General features: G+C 34.4%; 1 protein-coding gene across 1 annotated transcript in view; it reads left to right on the top strand.

The window, feature by feature from the left end:
* Nucleotides 1-20781, top strand: part of LOC105993437 (dystrophin-like) — a gene marked incomplete at its 3' end in the record, with an annotated part of 1816642 nt that overhangs the window by 770557 nt on the left and 1025304 nt on the right. The window contains 1 exon segment of the mRNA XM_013026710.1: nucleotides 2400-2561. Coding sequence (XP_012882164.1) covers nucleotides 2400-2561 — 162 coding nt within the window.

The following is a 20781-nucleotide window of genomic DNA, read 5'->3' as shown; positions in this document are numbered from 1 at the left end:
CTTCCAGCTTTTTTCTTTTTGCTTATGTGGTGCTGAGGAATCGAACCCAGGGCCTCATGCATGCAAGGCAAGCACTCTACCACTGAGCCATCTTCCCAGCCCAAGCTCCCCTATTCTGATAGTTTTGATATGAAAATAATAGGACATTTTTTCTCCAAAGGATGTATTGCTCAGCAAGTGGTAACCTTTTAATTTTCAATTTCTTTTGTAAATTCCTTGACTTAAACTACTTGAACTTTTTATATTTTTCTCATTAATCCTGTTTTGTATCATTATCCAGTCATTGACAAAGCTATTCTCATTTTTTGATGAATTGATAGCAGTGTATAAATCAACCATAATCCTTGACCTCATTAGAATTTAGAGTGTACAGTAAATACACTATTAATGCACAATTAATGGAAAATTACAACGTGTTACATTAAAAATATATACAACCCAAGACAAATACAAGTTCAGACAAATATAAATTTCAAGAGAGAATATGGGAATTATAAACATATGAGATAAGGCATCTGTTAAGAAGCTTAATAGCTTAGTCATTCCATAGCATAAAGAAATACCAATGCATGTTTTGGTAGTAAAATATCAAAATAAAAATATAAAATACTATAAATGTATACAATTTTACTTACTAAATTAAAAATAAATATTTAAAAATATTAAGTCTCAAAATATAAAATGTGTCAGGGATATAAAAAGGGATAGTTCAACAGAGGTGAATTATCCAAGAAAAAAATGAAGCTAAGATTGTCCTGAACAAAATGTTTGGGACATGACCAAGAATCCATAGGGACATGGTACATGTTTATGCTAGGAAATAAAAAAAATGTATTTATAGAAAATGAAATAAAGATAATAAATAGCAGGGACTTCAACAGAAAGTCATTTTAAGCCATATTAAAGAATACATAGTATATTGTAAGAAAAATCATCTTTAGAGAATTTTAATCAGCAAGACACAATTTCATTTTCAAAAGAACACCCTGAAGCTATTTACATTTGGATGCCTATGGGGCATACAAGTGGAAATATTCTCACAGAAGGTATACACATATATGCACACACAGACATATACATACATGCAAGATATATACATGAGTACATATGTATGTACATACATACATACATGCAGGAAATATGTACTTGAGGTAGAGTATTGAGAGTTGCTAAAATATCTCAAAGCTGTCTTTGATGCTAACAAAGGGTTTGAGTAGAATAAAAAGAAAGTAATGTTTAGGATAAATCTTGAAGCAAAGATTTATGGTTTCCAGGAAAATAATGAGGAATCTCTCTTCTCTGAAGCATTCGTACACTCTTAGTCTCCTTTTCCCTTGATCAAGATACCTTTAATTATCTCCTTGAAATACTGTGTTTTAGAGTTACTTCTTTGAAAAATAATGATATATCCAATATTATTCAAGTTTAAACCCCAAAATTGCATTCTCTCTATAAATAATATTTAATATTCTATATGAAATATAAAGTTAAGATCATTTTAAATATCTCAATCTAGTCTTAAGACCTAAACCTCATATATAAATAAAAGTGACTTTGTATGATGAATGATTTAAGAAATTTCCAGTAAGGTTCCTGCTCTAGTCTTTACTTGTAAAAGTACTCTTTTAAAGGTGAACAGATCCTTGAAGAAAGACTCTAATCTGTTCAGCATGCTATTTATACTCAAAAAGTGTTAAATTATCCTAATCATACTTATAGTAACAATCAAGATTAATTGCAGCTATATTAGGATTACTTATTATTTGTTCTACTTCAGCAGTAACACAAATCCAATTGTGCCATTTCCATAATCCAAATTGTAAAAGAAACTAGAGGGAAAAACAATTGTGTAAAGCTGGTTGAAAAAGTAATCAAAATAAATCCTTAACCAGATGGTTATCTAAAACTCTCTTTTTGAAAAGGAGCCTATTCTGGACAGATTGTGTATGTGTCTCTCTGGTGGAAGTGGATTATCTGTTTTGAATTGGATTGTGATGACGTTGACCCTATTCTAAGTAAACCAAATCTCTTCAACTATATAATGAGATCAGGAGGAACATTCAGACTAGAACAACAGATTGCAGTAGCTTAGATTCTTTTGCTAATGTTTTTTTCCAGCCTCTTTCTTTGATGTATAGGATAGATCCTCTTTTATTTAATTTTAGTTTTTCCTTGCTGGGATCACTGATCCTGTCATTCTGGGTACTAATTATTTTTTCTTCTTATCTTTTTAAAAAAGTGTTTTTTTATAAACAAAGCTGAATGAGTAGCAGGAAGTTGCGAAATCTATCTTACAAAAAGGTGATATGGGAGAGCCAAGAATCTTCATTTTACTGGGCAGCAGGATTGGAAAATACTGAGAGTAACATTCAGTTAATGTATTTCTTTTTTCTTTTTAGGCTGTGCGAAGGCAAAAGTTGCTTGAACAGAGTATCCAGTCCGCCCAGGAGATTGAAAAATCCTTACACTTGATTCAGGAGTCCCTTGCATTCATTGACAAACAGTTGGCAGCTTATATTGCTGACAAACTGGACGCAGCTCAAATGCCTCAGGAAGCCCAGGCAAGTACAACTAACAGAGAAAGAGCTTCTGTTCTTTTGTTTTTAATTACCTCCACAGGATTTTGCTGATTTTCTATCTTAAAGTTAATTCAATTACTTGTATGGAGGTTTCTGGATTGACAGATTTGATTATGTAGAAGGAAAGATAAAAGAAATCATGACTAGCATACTTATCTATTTTTTCAAGTATGCAATATAGAAATAGAAACAATGAAAAATAGAAACACTGAGGCTTAGTGTTTTCAACTTAGTGTTTTCCAACTCCACCCAAGCTGGAGGAAAACTGTAAGAATGTAAATAGGAAAAGAAATATTGCGATGGCAACTTTAAATAGTAGTCTCAAAAGTTTGGCTATCAACTCATCTTAGTTTTCATGTAATCACAAGTCATGTGATATCTTTCTTGTTGAAAATTAAAATGTTACAAGTAGTTGATGACAGAGTTAAAATCAGGTCTGCTTCTTGTTACTATTGATTATGCCAGATAGACTCAAATTAGTATACCCACAACCCATGCACATTCAGTGCAAATTATGAATTGTGTTAATGAGATATTTTAGACTGAGAGATCAAATAACATCTAAATTGATATAAAAATGTGTAATTTTAGACTATATCTAAATATAATTTCACATTCAGAATTTTTAAAGGCCAAGTTTTGTTTTTAAATAACATTTAAGTGTATGTGAAGAATCATAGGACTTATCACATGACATTTAAATAAAATGTCATAAATAGTCATTGTGTGGCTACTTTTCAAACTTTTCCTACATGTTGTAGACCCTATTCAAATACAACTTAGAGCCAGGTGCAGGTGGCTCACGCCTGTAATCCTAGCTACTCAGTGTTAGGTTTTTAAAAAGAGGTTTTTAAAAAGAGGTAACCGAGTAAGAACAGCACCACACACGTAGTATTCAGGTAAGGGGTAGGTTTATTCAGTAGACCTGCTGGGTCCTGGCAAGGTTGGCACTCCACGTGGCTGGGAAAGGCCTGGAAATGAGAGAGAGCTGGGAAAGAGAGGAAAGAGCTAGAAAAGAGCAGAGAGAGCTAGAAAAGAGCAGCAAGAGAGATAGAGCTGGAAAAGAGCTGCAAGAGACTAGAGAGAGAGCAGAAAAGAACAGAGAGAGGCTGAGCCTACACTAGTCCTTATCTAGGGTATGGGCGGGGAAAGGTGTGGCCACATCAAATTCAGATGTGACCTCAGTGGATGCAGATGTGACCTCTTCCAGGCGTGCCAGTTGCCTAGGTAATGCAGGTACTGGGTGGAGACTTTGCTGCGAGGAGGGTGGAGTCTGCTAGCCATCCAGGAGTGGACCTTACATTCCAGCCTTTTGATAATCATGAAATAGGGTGCAGATTCTCTCTGGCTACTTCCTGCTGACAAGGGGCATCGACAATAGGGGTAAAAGGCTGGAATTTGGTCTCCTCCCAGAGAAGGCAGTGAGCAGCAGCTGTCCCTTGGTGGCGTTGAATCCTTAGATGAAGTCAGGAGAAGTCTCATGAGCATTGAGGGGCTGGAAAAAAAAATACTAGAGAGCAAATAAATGGCAAGAGGAAGGACTTGGGGCTGAAAATGTTGGTAGAAATGTCCCTAGCTACTTCTGACATCTGGCTACTAGGTAGAGAAGTCAGGTGACAAAGGCAAGAATATAAATTCCTGTTCAGTTAATAGGTAGACAGGTATGGACACTAGATGGGCAGGCTTCTTACTTCTACTGACCTCCCAGCTCAGGTTAATTTTGAAAGGGCAGGCACAAAGTTGCTGATGTGACATCATCTCCTCTTACTCCTCTCCATGTTCCCTTGTTCCCCAGACTGGCTGAGTCTAGGTGCTTGTTGCTGGGATGTTTGTCCCAGTTGGTATTCAAGGAGGTTTGAACTCAAGGCCTGGGCACTGTCCCTGAGCACTTCTGCTCAAGGCTAGTGCTCTACCACGTTGAGTTACAATAGCACTTCCAGTATTTGGGTGGTTAGAGATAATTCTTGAGCCATGCTTCCAGCCTGGTTCATTGCAGGTTAGTTGGGAGATGGAGTCTTAGGGATTTTTCAGCCCAGGTTGGCTTTGAACCGAAATCTTTTCCACAAAAGCCCTTTATTATTCCAATTAAAGCAACAAGGAAATCAAGTAGAGTAAGTAGAGCTTACCTGGTTCTTATCAAGAATTGACCGACAAATATTCTTCAATGACAAAACTCATTAGATGTGATGAGAATTTTAGCACAGATATGCCCAATATTTTAGAACCACATAGTCAGTAGTAGAATACACAACACAAAACATAAAAGGCAAAACTCAAAACCTAAAATTTTGACAACGTTTAGACATCTTTGCTAACAAAGCACACCAGATGGTTGGGCCTCAGTTACTAGGGCCTGTGAAAAGAGCAACTTGTTAGCAAGGCACCTTAGACTAGATGGATGGAGTAGTAAACTTAGTGGAAGGTTAAGGGTTACATGGGGCCAAACCCTTAACCCACCATGTGGCCAAGATGGAGAATTCAAGATGGCGAATTTCTGAAAGAATGCAAAGAAAGCCTGAACAAATAGACCAAGCCTACATTGGCTAGCCTTTGAGAGGGAACCTAAAGGGGGGTCCCCGGGATCCAGCCTGCATCGCACTCTTCAGGGCACAAGCCAAAATGTAGAAAAGTGAAAGTGAGAGATAGAGAAAGTTGGACATGACTGGCAGAGAGAGAGCAAAGAGAACCTGAAAGTAAACAGACTTCTGACCATTTACCATTGCATTGGCAAAAACTGTGTACATCTGAGAATGGCATAAAAATGAGGCGCTCTGGCTTTCCAGGGAGCGCATGAGACATTTCAAAGGGGTTTCACCATTCAGGCATGATTCGCAGCACCCCATTAATGAGTAGGAGAGTCAGTCCGGTGAGTGAAGGAGAGCTGATCAGGCAGAAGCGGCATCCTGACTTCCCCCAGAGCCCTCTAGAGAGAAATGGCCAAGCCCCCAAAGCCAAGCGTCCTGGGCTTCAGCGGTGACCAGCCTTTCAGCTAAAGGCCGTAGAGCTCTCTGGCGTGGCACCACGTCTGGACAGAGACTGAGTGACAGAGAGACATAGAGAGTAGTTTCACTCACCAGAGTAGAGAAGTGGTGTGGACGTGGATGTGAAGGCAGCAATGGTATCGATGCGCTGATTCCGCCGCGGACAGACTGGTTCGCAAAAAGCCATCAGAATTGTGGGTATTCCTCAGAGCAAAAAGGGGAAAAACAAAAAAAGGAAAAAGAGGGAAAAAAAAGAGGAATCCCAGCTATCCTGACTTTAAGCCCTTTATCCGAGTCACAGCACCATTTATGTTAGGTTTTTCAAAAGAGGTAGCCGAGTAAGAACAGCACCACACATGTGGTATTCAGGTAAGGGGTAGGTTTATTCAGTAGACCTGATGGGACCAGGCAAGGGTGGCACTCCATGTGGCTGGGAAAGGCCTGGGAATGAGAGAGAGCTGGGAAAGAGAGGAAAGAGCTAGAGAGAAAGCAGAGAGAGCTAGAAAGGAACAGAGAGAGAGCTAGAATAGAACAGAGAGTCTGGGCCTGGGCCTGCCCTAGGCCTTATCTAGGGTATGGGCAGGGAAAGGTGTAGTCACATCAAATTCAGATGTGACCTCAGCAGATGCAGATGTGACCTCTTCCAGGTGTCCCAGTTGCCTAGGTAACGCCAGTAATGGGTGGAGACTTTGCTGTGAGGAGGGTGGAGTCTGCTTGCCATCCAGGAGTGGACCTTACACTCAGAAGGCTGAATTTTGAGGATGCTAGTTCAAAGCCAGACCTGAACAGGCTCTGAGTGGTAGAGTGCTAATTTTGAGCACAAGAGCTCAGAGATAGTGCCCAGGCCCTGAGTTCATGCCCTATGGCTGAAATAAATAAATAAATAAATATATATATATGCATATATACATCTCCATACATACATATATATATATGTATGGAGATGTGTGTATGGGTGTGTATGTATGTATTATATATATATATATGTATATATATATGTATGTATAAACTTGGATGCATATGAAATTATATAAAGAGCATTAGAGATAATCTAAAAATCCTAAAATCTAACTTCCCTCCAGGGAATTTTTGAATAAAAATGGGAAATAATAGCAACCATATTTGAGGAGCTTTACCTCTCCAAAAATTTGGTCAAGTTCACTAGCATTCCTGAGACTGTCCCAGCTTCACTCACATAGGCTTTTGTAAAATAAATGAGATTGAGAAAGATATCATCAGTGATTTGGGAAAGATTATAACCTAAATAGAGAGTAGAAAGTAGTTCTACTTTTTATTCAATTTACTGGATATCCTCAGAGGAATATTTGTTTAAAGAATTCTCATAGCTTTCTGAATGGAAATAAGCATGTAAAGATATTTGTTAAACATTAAAATAAAAAATCTGCACATTAAAATAAATACTTAATTTTGAGACAGAATGAAAGTATAAGTAGTAAATATTAAAGATTGGCTTATAAGAAATTTGAAAGGCTTTAGGAAAAAGTGTCAAGTTGAAAAGGTTGTGGTGTAGGACACAATGTGTATTCTTTTATTCCATACAAGTGAATGAGACTGGAACTCAGTGGCTAATGCCTGTAATTCTAGCCACTCAGGAAGATGAGCATCTCAGTTTGAAGACATCACAGGCAGGAAAATCTGAGAATATTGTCTACAATTAAGCCACCAAGAAACTGGAACTAGAGCAGTGGCTCAAGCATTCAAGCATTAGGTCAGAGACAGTGCCCATGCTCTGAGTTCAAGCCCCAGAACTGGCACCAAAAAAAAAAAGTTACAAGTACCTGACTCTATAAGGATGAATATTATATAATGGTTTCTAATAGCAGGAAAAAAATCTATTTAGCATTCTCAGATAAAAATTTATGTTACAATATTTAACCATAGCAATTAAGAAGCACATGCAAATAGCAGAAATTATGACATTTTAAATCAACTTCAACAAAGAGACTTTAGAATATTAATCAGTTCAAATCCATCTTCTATATATTTCTGTTTTACTTGCATTTTCAAGGTGTTACTTGAAAATGAATCCCCTTGGTGCTAATATGCAATATTGGAAAATGTAAGCTACCCTTTGGTGGCTATTGAAACATTGTTCTCCAATTCTTCATTTGATGATGACAGCAAATAAATTACTTTCTATAAAAATATCAATTATTCAATTCAAAGTAACATAAGTTTTTATTTTCTAAAGCTCATTTTGAAGCTTCCATGAAAGAGGTTAGTGGAGAGTAAACACATTGCCTGTGCAATAAGAACTTAATCACATATGCCAGCCACAGCATCGACATAGAATACCAGCAAAATAACAAAATTATTGTGTGTATGTGTGTGAAGAGAGGAGAGATATATCTTAGTATATATTAACCAAAAACCAAGTATATTTCTTTAAATTTAGAGAAAACTCCATTGCTAATTAAAAGCCTAGTGGAGTTTGCTTTCTCCTTTCATAAACAGAATAGTATTGTAATTCATTAGAGGAGCAGGTCAAAATGAATGGCATTATCCTATTTATTGTCCTCCTCAGAATGTGCTCACATTTTCTTTCAAATACTGTTTGCAGAGATTTGTGGGTGTCTGCCTCCACCGTGTGGTACACTGATAGTTTTGCTACTAAATTTGAATCTGTTAGTAAAGCCACATTTTTCCAGGTGGACCCATTGTAACAATGAGATATACAAGACATGTCGAAAAACGAACTTTACAACTTTGCAGGGAGGGGGTGGGGCAGAGGGCGGAGGGTAAGGGGAAACAAAGGAGGAGGCAACAATGTTTGTTAAGAAATGTACTCATTACCTTGCTCATGTAATTGTGACCCCTCTGTAGGTATTTTCACAATAAAAACTTATTAATAATAATAAAAAGATTCTCAAACATATATGTATAATATTCTGGTGACTATATTCTCAGTTTATTAAAAGTCAACATAGACCAAGATGCTTCCTTGTTAGTATTTCTAGCTATAGGACAGAAAAGTTTTTCATTTCTTCAGCATGTGGGTTAATCAGTAGCCTGTTGTGAGCTTAGAAAGCTCTGTCCTTTTAACTTGAATTTTATTGAATTTTGTTATTTTTTTTATTTAGTGATACAAGCTTACTGGAGGAAAGCTTAACATTTTAGACTATAAAACAAACACATGGCAAGAATACAAGAGCATAGGTTGATACAGAAGCATTTTATTGTTATAATAGTACTTAGCCAAACTATCATCTTAACTGCTGTGATTTCAATCCAAACCGCCCAATGCCAGGCCACTTGAAAAGAGATTTTTGTTAAAGTACAATGTTAAAATGATAACAGTGATAACAGAATCAATGTTAATAAGAGCCCTCATCTAGAAAAGTAATATATATTTTAAATACTGAAACAAAAATGCAAACATCTTTTAAAAATACTATCCTTAAAAATATTAGGGCTGGATATGTGGAAGAGAAAGGGAATTACAGAAAAAGCAGAACAATGAATGAACCAAAGCAACATTGATACTCACTTAACAGTATGTGGGATATGAACATTACAACTTGGGGGGTTGAGGGAGGGGTAAGTGGGAGATAAAGAGGGGTGGGGTAATGATGATTAAAAACAAATGTATTTATCATCTTACCTAGGTAACTGAACCCCCCCAACACATCACCTTTTCAATTAAAAAATAAAATTAAAAAAAAATAAGACTGGGAAGGTGGCTCAGTGGTAGAGTGCTTGCTAGCATGCATGAAGCCCTGGGTTCAATTGATCAGTAACACATAAACGGAAAAAGTCCCAGAAGTGGAATTGTGGCTCAATTGGTAGAGTGCTTGCCTTGAGCAAAAAAAAAACTCAGGGACAGTGCCCAGGCCCTGAGTACAAGCCCCAGGACTGGCAAAAATAAAACATTAATGTTTCTTTGAAGCAATTTTAAAATTAAAGTTCCATTTTTCTGTTAACTTTAAAGAAACTCATGGTATGAGTTCATCTGTTTATGCCTTCATTTTCCACAAAAATATACTAACATGCAGAATTTAGTTTTAACGAGTGATATTATCCAGCATAGACAACTGAAGTATCCAAACTGCATACTAGGTGAATCAAATTACAATCAGGATTGATTCTGTCATCAAAATGATAAGAAACTGTCAACTATTTTAACATAGCTAAAATTAAGCACTTGAGTTTACAATGGATGTTCAGACATCCCTATTGTGTGCTAATTTGATTTATCTGTTTTATGCCCAACAGTGGTGTCACTGGATCATATTATAATTCTGATTTTAGCTTTTGAGGAAGTTCTATATAGATTTCCTTAGTGGCTGAAGTAATTTACATTCTCACCAAAAGTATGTAAGGATTCTTTCCTCCTTCTCCATTCTCATGATCATTTTCAATTGTTGATCAATTTTCTTTATACTCATCATTCTGACAGGTGTGAAAGGGAATGTGAATGTTACCTTATTTGCATTTCCTTTTTAGCTAAGGACATTGAACTTTATAGGTTTATTGGCCTTTTAAAAAAATTGCTAGTACTGAGGCTTGAATTTAGGGCCTGGGCATTGCCCTTTAGCTTTTTCACTCAAGGCTGGCACTCTATCAGTGCTCTACCAGAGCCAAGCTCCACTTCCAGCTTTTTTAAAATTTAATTTTATTGTAAAGATGATGTGCAGAGAGGTTACAGTTACCTAAATAAGGTAATAAGTACATTTCTTTTTGAACATTGTTACCCCTCTCTCATTTTCTTCCACTTTCCCTTCCCTCCCTGCCACCTCCTACCAAGTTTTAAAGTTCTGAGTCTCATGGACTTTCCTTCTTCAGGGGAGCAGCTAGGATTACTGGCTTGAGCCACTGGCACCCACTGTGCTTTTGTTCTTTTGAAAACTGTTCAATTCATTTGCCATTTTTAATTGGATTATATGTTCTTTTACTGTTTGGTTGATGAATAGCTTGACAAGGTATCCATTACTTTTAGGTCTCTCATACTTCTAAGCAGTCTTATAAATACTGTATTCTTTAAAAAAGAATCACTATAATATGATTCCTAGCTATGTCTTTGTCATATGTTCATTGTGAGGGAGTCTGGAGTAACAAACTACTGGTAATTTCCTCTCCTATTTTAAATGTCTCCTTTGTTATAAGAAAGCAGTGAAGGTAGAAAATATAGCTGAGAACTACTCTACACCTGTGTTAGTTTAGATCAATAGAACTTTCAATGTAGGTGTTTGAGGCTAAAGTCAGCTTGATTTTCTTTTTTTTTTCATTTTTCCTAATTCCAAATATACAGTAAATATATAAATTTTCTGATTCATCTTAAGGCTCATTGTAGTATTTTTATAATGATCTACTTACATATCTATAATTTTTAAAATTATGAAGATATTTCAGAACATACTTTTTTCTTTTTCCAATAATTTCAAATTTTGAATTTCCAATATGTAAGAAAACCTTACATGGACAACTGTTAAAATCACCTATGTCATTATGTATGAATGATGCATATTCTATAAATAAGAATATGATAATTATTTAGATTATTATACCACAAGGATTATATTCATGTAACTATTCTAAATCTTTTTTCCCATGGATTTCTGTTTTCATCTTTTTGAATCTCCCACATCATAGATTTAGCTGTATGAATAACAGAGGAATGTAAACTAATTTAGAAAACAAACAAATGTAGCATGTAGTTTTATAACAGATTAAAGTTAGCTACACTGGGTTTACTATCAGATTTCATTTGCTGGAGATGAAGAAAATATATTCCTGTGGTCATTTTTACCCAATAAGAATAATAATAAGAAAACAGTAAAAACCTATAAAGTTTCATTCACCAAACTAAGACTTCAGTTTGATTAAGAGAACACTGTAATTCTAATTTCTTGTTCCCATTCTTCTTCTCTCCCATTAAATCTGTGACTATAATTTAAAATAAAAGTAATAAAAAATCATTTTTAAACAAAGCACCTTGTTAATTTAAGCTGATTACATTATCTACACATCAAAAGAATTTATAATTGAGCTTGTCTTATGTTTATTGAGGAAACTAAGCCTTTAATTCACTTTGAATGTATTTGGTCTTATTTAAATTTAAACTTTATAAACGATCAAAATCAATGGCTTAAAAAATAAAGAATGAAATGCTGATTGTGGTCTGACAGATTGAGTTTATGATTTCATTAGGGAATAAAACAGACTTTTATCATATAAACCGGCACACTTGATTGCCAAATGACTTAGAACCCTCTAACTTTATAGCCTACTTCTCTGATTTATGAATTAGAGTGTATAAACCCTCTAGGGGATTTTTTGAGAATTAATGTGAGGATAAAATAACCTACCTAAATATGAAAAGGAAGAAGTAGATAAGCAATTTCAGTTCAAACTGATACGTCCATATCAAATATATTTTCTTCCTCACTCAACAAAAGAGATCTGACAGTGTAGCTAAGTTTCAGTCTGTTCTCAAATTACGTGTCACATTGCTGTGGTTCGCTGCTACTGATTGATTACCAGTTTAGAATTATTCTTATATTTATTTGGACCTGTTGAATTGCTGGGAAAACCATCACAAGAATGACTTGTAAGGATGCAAAAGTTTGGAAACCTACCACAAATTATGCAGTACATTTTGAGAAACAACACTGTATTATTTCCTAATAGAAAGGATGATGATGAAATGTACGTTTTTCATATTACAAACTCAGAAGTGTTCATCTTAACCTGCAATAAATTATTCTACCTTACTTGAGCATTTCTCTACAACTTCTAACTATAAAGATGAAACAAACTAGTAGCATCATAGAATGATCACACATACTCTGAATATATTGAAGTAATTTAATGCAACATTTTTCCCAATTTACTCTTACACAAATGGATATTTATTCTAAAAATATCTGCTAGCAGAGTTGAGCCAAACTGTACACTTAGATAACACTGGTCACCCAGGTAACATGGCTAGTTTTAATTTCCTTTTTAGTAATCATTATCTAAAACTAGTTTATCCTTAATTTACTTTTGTGGTCTTTGCCTTGTCTACCTCCATTTCTTCCTGCTGATGTTCTGGAAAGCAAGGCCAACTAGCAGGTGCTTAAGAAGTATCTTGTAAATTTATTAAATTCCTCAAGGTTTTCCTTACAAATTATGTAACAGAAATATAACCAACAATGTAACAATTTGAAAAAGTGGAAAAACCCTAAATGGCTCTTGGAATTTTGCCATTCATAAGCTAGCACAAAAAAATATGAACATTAAGGAATTACTTGCTAAAACAAGTTTACTATAATCAATGAGAGTCATATTACATGGTAAAATAGTATCAGAATATATTGATTTTGGTAATATCATGATATCTTGTCATAGTGGCTTATGACATTGCCAAGGTTTGAAGTTTAGAAAATACTTCCAAAGTATTATAACTATACAGAAAGAAATTTTCACAGGGAAAGGAATGATTACTGGGGGAAGTACATACTCTAGCTTCTCCATGGTGTTTTATTATTATGTACAAATGTCTAAGGTACAGAAGACTCTTATTTGTGTTTCAAAAATATTTGAACAGGTTAAGGCTATGGTTATTGCGTTAGAATAAGATAAAGCTACAAATGGACACATGAGATCTAACGTTTCATTTCTAGGAAATAAACTTTCTAGAGTTTAATCAAATTAGAGGATTTTTGTTTTGTACAAACTGTAGTAAAAATGCTATGTTAGATTCTTCTTTTTTCCATATGTTGAACAATTATACAGGCTACTCTGAAACTTTGACAAACTATTTTCCCACATCATTATTAAAATTTTGTTTATTGCCATACATTATCATTTAGTATATTTCATGAAGTTGAATGTAATTATGAAGTTACTATTGGTTTTAAGATTACATAGTATTAATATTTTTCTTTTTTAATGTTTTTATTGTAAAAACAGTGTACATAAGGGTTATAGTTACATGAGTAAGGCAATGAGTAATTTCTTTTTTTATTGGTGATTTTTTCTTTATTATTTTTATTTTTTATTGTGAAAATACTGTACACAGTGGTTACAATTACATGGGCAAGATAATGAGTACATTTCTTATCAACCATTGTAGCCTCCTCCTTTGTTGCTTTGTATGTCCCTCCCCCATGGTATAACCCCTGCTTTCACTGTATTTGAGATTGGTATAATTTGTGGAGGGGAAAGGAAAAAACAAATTGTTTAAATAGGGATACAGGTGGATCCATTGCAACAATGAGATGTACAAGTCGTTATGTGGAAATGAGTACATATCTTAATGAACTTTGTTTCCTTTGTTTTTCCCCTACCATCCCTTCCCTCTACATGTCCCTAAACTCCTCCCTCCCCTTCAAGTTGTAAAGTTCTTTTTCAACAGTGTCTTGCACATCTTGACTTATTTTTCATGTATTTTGTCTAGAAGCACTTTCTTTCTTCAATGTTACAAAAGCTCCAATAATCGTTTGATATTTCTTTTTTTCCCATTAAATACTCTAGACTTGCCATTTTCTGTCATTAATTTGATATATGAGAATCATCTGATGAGGTAAAGCATGATAAAAAGCCTGTTCCCAACTCAGTTAATTCATTGTATTGGAAATGTTATTAATATTTAATTGATATTTTTGTTCTAAAATTTTGCCCTTTAACAGTCTTTTTTTGAAAAAATATTGCAAAGGTGATGTACATAAGGGTTACAGTTATATAAATGCACATGAAGAGTCCATGTCTTTTTGAACAATGTCACCCCTTCCCTTGCTTTCCTCCAGATTTTCCCTCCTTGCCCCACCTAAGAGGTTTTTTATTTAATTGTAAAAATAGTATACAGAGGGGTTACAGTTAAATGAGTAAGGTAATGAGTACATTACCTCCTCCTTTGTTATTCCTCTACTATCCCTTTGCTCCCCACCTCCCCAACTCCCCCCTCCCCCCACAAGTTGTAAATTCGTTTTCAAGATAGTGTCTTCTCATTGTTACAATGGGTCAACCTGTATCCTTGTTTTAGCATTTTGTTATTTCCCTTCCCCTCCCCAAATTAGAAAAATGCATATACAAGATGCAGGGCACCATGTCAAATACAGTGAAAACAGGGGTTATACTATGGAGGAAGAACATACAAGAGAAACAAAAAAATCACATAGTACATTTTCAACATAGTGTCTAGTGAATACTACTGCTGCATTTGTTCACTCTTTGTCCCTCCATTTCTGTGCCCTCTGCCTTATTCTCCCAAAGAGAGATAAATGAACAAACAAGACAAAAGGAAATGAAAACCAAACAGCAACAAAGAAGAAGAAAAAAGTCCTGTTTTCATTTCCTGGAGTTCATTTTGATAAATATTTTTTATGACATAGTTATTGTACTTATATGATCCTGTCCTCAGAATATCCTCCTTTGGTCTCACTGTGTGAATGTCTAGACACCTGTTTAGTTTATCATCACATACACTGAGACCTTAACTGTCTTGTATGGTAAAAATTATTACTTGTAGAGTTTTAGTTATGAACATAGTTTATGGGTTGTCAAATACCATTTGGCTTTGGTACTGATATGTGGATATAGTTTGCTTTATATGACTTCACTTTAAATGAAAAATTCCAGTGATTCTGAATAATGGTGGAATAATTTTGGAAATTTCTAACCGTAATAGCCATTTATAGACATAATTTTGTTTGGATAAAATCTATCCCAAAGCTGAGCACAGATGGCTCATGCCTGTAATCCTAGCTACTCAGGAGGCTGAGATCTGAAGATTGTGGTTCGAAGCCAGCCCAAGATGGAAAGTCCATGAAACTCTTATCTCCAATTAACCACCAGAAAACCAGAAATGATGCTGTGGCTCAAGTGGTAAAGTGCTAGCCTTGAGCTGAAGAGCTGCGAGACAGTGCCCAGGCCAAGTTCAAGCCCACTATTGACCAAAAAAAAAAAAAAGACAAAACAAAAAAAGACAAAAACACTTCTATCTCAATATCTTCTTGTAGAATAGCAAAAATAGTAGAGTGTGTTTTTTTCAGTATGAACATGATATCAAAAAAGATGGTGTAATGTTATTCTTTTACTTTATTAGAATGATTTTTTGGAATAGGAGATTGTCTATTCTGACTGAAAGCTTCTATAATAATCTGTTATATAAACAATTCACTTACCTATTTCACAATAAACCTATCTTAAAGTGAGAAGCATTTTTAATTACATAGTTCTAGAATAACAACTCTGATAAATTTAAGTAGATGGTAAATGTATCCTAAATATGAACTAAAAGTTATTATTTGAATGAAAAAGTTGTTTAATTCATACAGGTGATAGATTAATATAGCTACACAAGTTCACACAAATGTTTGTTTTGGTGATGGCAATATTATCAATAGTTTCTTTTCATGTTTTTCTATATACATATATATATATAATATATATGTAACATATATATATATATATACACATAGCTAAAAGACTATATATATTTTATTTTTCCCCTTGATTTTCTGGAGAAATGTTGAAATGTTTAAACATATATAGATAGATAGATAGATATAGATAATGCTCCATGGATATATAAGTTTGGCGTTCTTTCTTGGTATCTATTTTTCTCATCAGTTTCTTCTCTCAATCTTCATCTCTGCTGTTTAACTGTTATTACTTCCTTTTAAATCTCTCCTGTCAAAGTCAATCTCAATTGTCCTCATTGTCAGTGATAGCAAAAGTCTCATCCTAACAAGGAAGCTTGTAATATCACTGGAAATTCATGGGTAAAATTTGTGAAAATAGTTTGGATGCGTGGACATATATTATTTCATCTAATTTTTTTCTACTGTATATATAAGAAGCTTCCAGCTATGCTGACTGAAAATTATGACAAATATCAAAATGGTTTGATACTTTGAAAAACTTTCAACTTCTTGCCTTTCCAAATAATCCTATCCCACATTATCTTTATATATGGCTTTTGATTTTTAAAATAAAAGGCCAACTCCTCTTCTTTGAAGTTTCCATTGAACATGACTTTGTTATTTTCCTTTTCTTTATATGTTTATTCTAATGAATTATCACCTTACAATAAAAGAAAAATCTTTCATAAAATCTTATACATATTCACATGTGATTGACCTGAATTTCATTATGATGAGTCCAAAGTCTTCAAAAACCATTCAAATTATTTTCTAAGTATGCCACTTATTCTTTAATCAGGCTTCAGCCCTTCAAATGCTGATTTCTATTCTTATTACACACAGAGTGATCTAGTCAAAGTATTCATTGACCAGCTAATGTACACTTATTACTACTTGTCTCATATGATCTCTCAAAAATGACATTGCTGATTTCTCATTCTCAAAATCATCACATCACTTGATTTTAGTGGCATTCTCTCTTTCTTGGTTCCTTATTTTCTCTGAATAGATTTTTATTTGTATTTTTTGGTAAGTTTCTTTTTCATGTCCCTTAATATCTATTGTTCTCAATGGGTTTTCTCCTTCCAACTTCTCTTTCATATTTAGAAATACTGAAATAAATATATATTGTATGAAGTTGCATGGCCACACACTCTTCCTCATCTTCTCTTGCTCTTCCCACCCCTTCTCTTCTCTCTCTTACTCTTATTTTCTTGAAACAGACAGTTACACACACACCTCTATTGTGATGAATAAAAAGAAAGCTTATTTCATAGTATTACTGATATATAGTAACATTTTATGACTATAAATTTCATCATTTACTTTGAATGTCAGCAGTAAATTTATTATTTTAATAGCTTTTTAGTTTTCATTATTTTATTTTTATTAACTCCAAGATGCTATATGTATCAATTTAGGTCATGTCATATCTTTATATCATGTGTTTAGTAGTCCTTTGTTTACCTCTAATTCTTTCTAACCTCTAGTAATCACTACTTAACATTGAGATTTACTTTGTTTATTTTCCATGTGTGGGAACAACATACAGAGGTTGTTTTATTCTGTCTGCATTTACCCAACATAATGTCCTGCAGTTTCAGCCATTTATAATTGATATGAGTTAAATTTTATTGCATACAACCACACTTTTTTTAATCCATTCTTCTGTTGGTGAGCCCAATAGAATGATTAAATATCTCAGCTATTGTGAATAATGCTACAACTAAGAAAAGTATGCATATATGTCTTTTGTATTCTGTCTTTCATTCCTTTGGGTATATGCTTAAGAGTGTTATCACAGGATAGTTCTAGGATTAATTTCTTAAGGAATCGCCATACTGATTTCCATAAGGTCAGTACTAATTTATTTTCCCTCCACAACTGGGTAGGGGTTTGTTTTAACCAGCAATGGTAATTTAAAATTTTAATAGTAGTTATTCTAACTAGAACGAGTTTTTATTTACATTTCCTAATCATGAATGACATTGAACATTTTATTTTATATTTGCTGATAATTTGTATTACCTCATTTATTTATTTATTTGTTTGTTGGTTTGTTTGTTTTAATTTTTGTGCCAGTACTGAATCTTTAACTCAGGTTCTCAAACTTTCACTTGGCTTTCTCACCCAAGAATGATACTCTGCCACTTGAACCACAACTCTACTTCTGGCTATTTGCTGGTTAATTGGAGATAATAGTCTTAGGGTCTTTGCTGCCTAGACTGGCTTGGGACTGTGTTCCTCAGATCTCAGCTTCCTCATAGCTGTAGGTATGATTATGGGTGTGAGCCACTGGCATTATTAATATTACTTCTTTTGAGGAATTTTCATTAAGATTATTTGCAGATTTTATTTAGATCATTTGCTTTAAGTTTCTTGAGTTACTTTCATATTCTGGATACTAATCCTTTGTTAGATCAATTGTTGGTAAGAATATTCTAATATTCTGTAGGCTGACAGTTTCACTTCTACTCTCTAGTAGCTTTTAATTTTTTTATTATTTGTTTTTGGCAATCATGATTGAGCTCATGGATTTACTGCGTGCAGTCTTTGCCGATAGGATTGTTTTGAGGTGTTTTCCTTATATTGTATCTAGTAGCTGCCAAGATTTCTGTTTAAATATTTGTTCTACTTACATTGAATTTTGTGCATAATGAGAGATGAGTCAAATTTTAATCTGCATATGGCCATCTCGAGTTTCCCTAGCATCATTTAGTATAGGCTGTCCTCCTTCAATGGGATATTTTTGGTGTCTTTGTTGAGAATTCTTTCACTGTAGATGTGTGGATTTATTTCTTAGAGTGCTATTCTATTCCACTGCTCTATCATTATTGTATTCTACTGAACTACTTATCTGTTTTTATGGTAGTAATTTGTTGTACTCATTACTATGGCACTATAATATGTCTTAAAAACAAGGATTGTTATGTTTCTTGCTTTATTCCTTTTTGTTCAAGAATGATTTGTTTCTTCATAACCATTTTTGCTTCCATATGAATTTTAGATTTTATTTCTGTAAAGAATGGCATTTTATTCTGATTGAGATTGTTGACTAATCTTTAGGTATTATTGACATTTTCACAATATTAATTCTTATAATTCATGAACATTGTATATGTCTATTGTATACATTTGTACAGTTTCAATTTATTTCATTGGTACCTTCTAATTTTCATTGCAAATGTCTTTTGCTTCCATGTTTAAACTAATTTTAGGGGTTTATTTTTGTGGATTGCTTTCATAATTTCCTTCTCAGACAGTTTACTGCCACTAAAGAATGATACTCATTTCTATGTAGATGCTATGTCCTTGAACTCCATTGAAACCATTCATAAGTTCTAAGAATTTCAAATTTTAAAGTTCATCTTCATTTGCAAAATGCTAGAAGCTATGTATTATTGTGTTTCTTTTACAAGTACCTTAGAGAAAGAACTTAAAACAAGGAACACAAGTTAAAAGGATCAACATTTTATTTGAGCTTATAGTTTGAAAGATTTTATTACTCCTTTACTTTGGGCTTGAATCAAGAAACAGCTTTATGGTTGTGGGAAGAATCTGTGCACCTCATGGTAGCTAGAAAGCAGAGAGGGGAGAATGCCTGAGCTAGCATGCTTTCTCTTTTTCCTAGGCTGGAAGTCAGCCTAGGAATTTTGCAGCCCACATTCAAGGCTAATCATCCTCCTTAGTTAATTGTATCTGGAACCTGTATGTGTGTGTGTGTGTGTGTGTGTGTGTGTGTGTGTGTGTGTGTGTGTGTGTGTGTGTGTGTGTGTGTGTGTGACTAATCTCCTTGGTACTTTTTAATCCTATTAAGCTTAAGCATCACAACAGTAATTTAGGACCTGAAATTATTTAATTCTTGATTTCCAACTGTATTTCTAGTTATGTTTCTGCCAAATTATTCATACTGTTTAATTCCCCATCTCTACACCTGTTTTCTCATAATGTGAAATGCCTTGGTTTCATGGTCTTGTTGCCTTGCTTGTTTAGTATTCTCTAGGACTGTTATGTAGATGGAAAAGCTCCAAATTATTGAAGCAATATATAAGTGGGGCATGGGATTTATCCAAAGCAGACAGGGATGTTTTGTAGATGCCACAGGCAACAATAACATTTTTACTTGGAAAGAAACTAAAGCCTGTGTTTTGGATATTACTAACAACTATTTATCATTATCTGTAATAGTGTTCTGAATTGAAAAGGCTCAGATAGGTTATTCTCTCTTTGACTATCTAATATCATTACAGCTGATACCATAGTAACCTGAAAGCTTAACTGGGCTAAATGCCCAATAAGACTCACTCATGGGGAACCATCCATTGAATGCTTAACTGGAATAGTATCCGGGAACATTACCTGTAGACTCTTTGTAGGGACTAGTGTTCCCAGAGTTGTTTTGCTGGATGGAAGGAACATAAAGGATCCCTGTAAGTTTGTTTTACAGAATGACGTAAGCTGTCAAGGGATTTAAGAACTTTGGGAAAGAATCACTTACATAATAATCTATTGCTTAAGGCAGTAAAAAAAAAAGCCAGATTTAAGGAAGTGAAGAAATGACCATCTATTGATGGGAAGAAGAGCTACTATTATATCATCTTTAGAAAATTCTGTCTACCACAGGCTGACTGGAAGTCACAAATATTTTTTGTTACTCTCTTTCTCAGTGCTTTAGCAAATTCATTTCTCTCTACTCGTGGATTTTGCCATTTCTTTTTGTTTGTTTGTTTGTTTTGTTTTTTTGGGTCCAGTTGTGGGGCCTGAACTCTGGGCCTGGGCTCTGTCCCTCAGCTCTTCAGCTCAAGGCTAGTGCTCTACCACTTGAGCCACAGCGCCACTTCTGGCTTTTTTCTT

This window comes from Dipodomys ordii, unplaced genomic scaffold (genome assembly GCF_000151885.1).
Source record: "Dipodomys ordii isolate 6190 unplaced genomic scaffold, Dord_2.0 Scaffold96, whole genome shotgun sequence".
Lineage (NCBI taxonomy): Eukaryota > Metazoa > Chordata > Mammalia > Rodentia > Heteromyidae > Dipodomys > Dipodomys ordii.
Note: the sequence above shows the minus strand (reverse complement) of the source record. Positions and strands in the feature narration are given on the sequence as shown.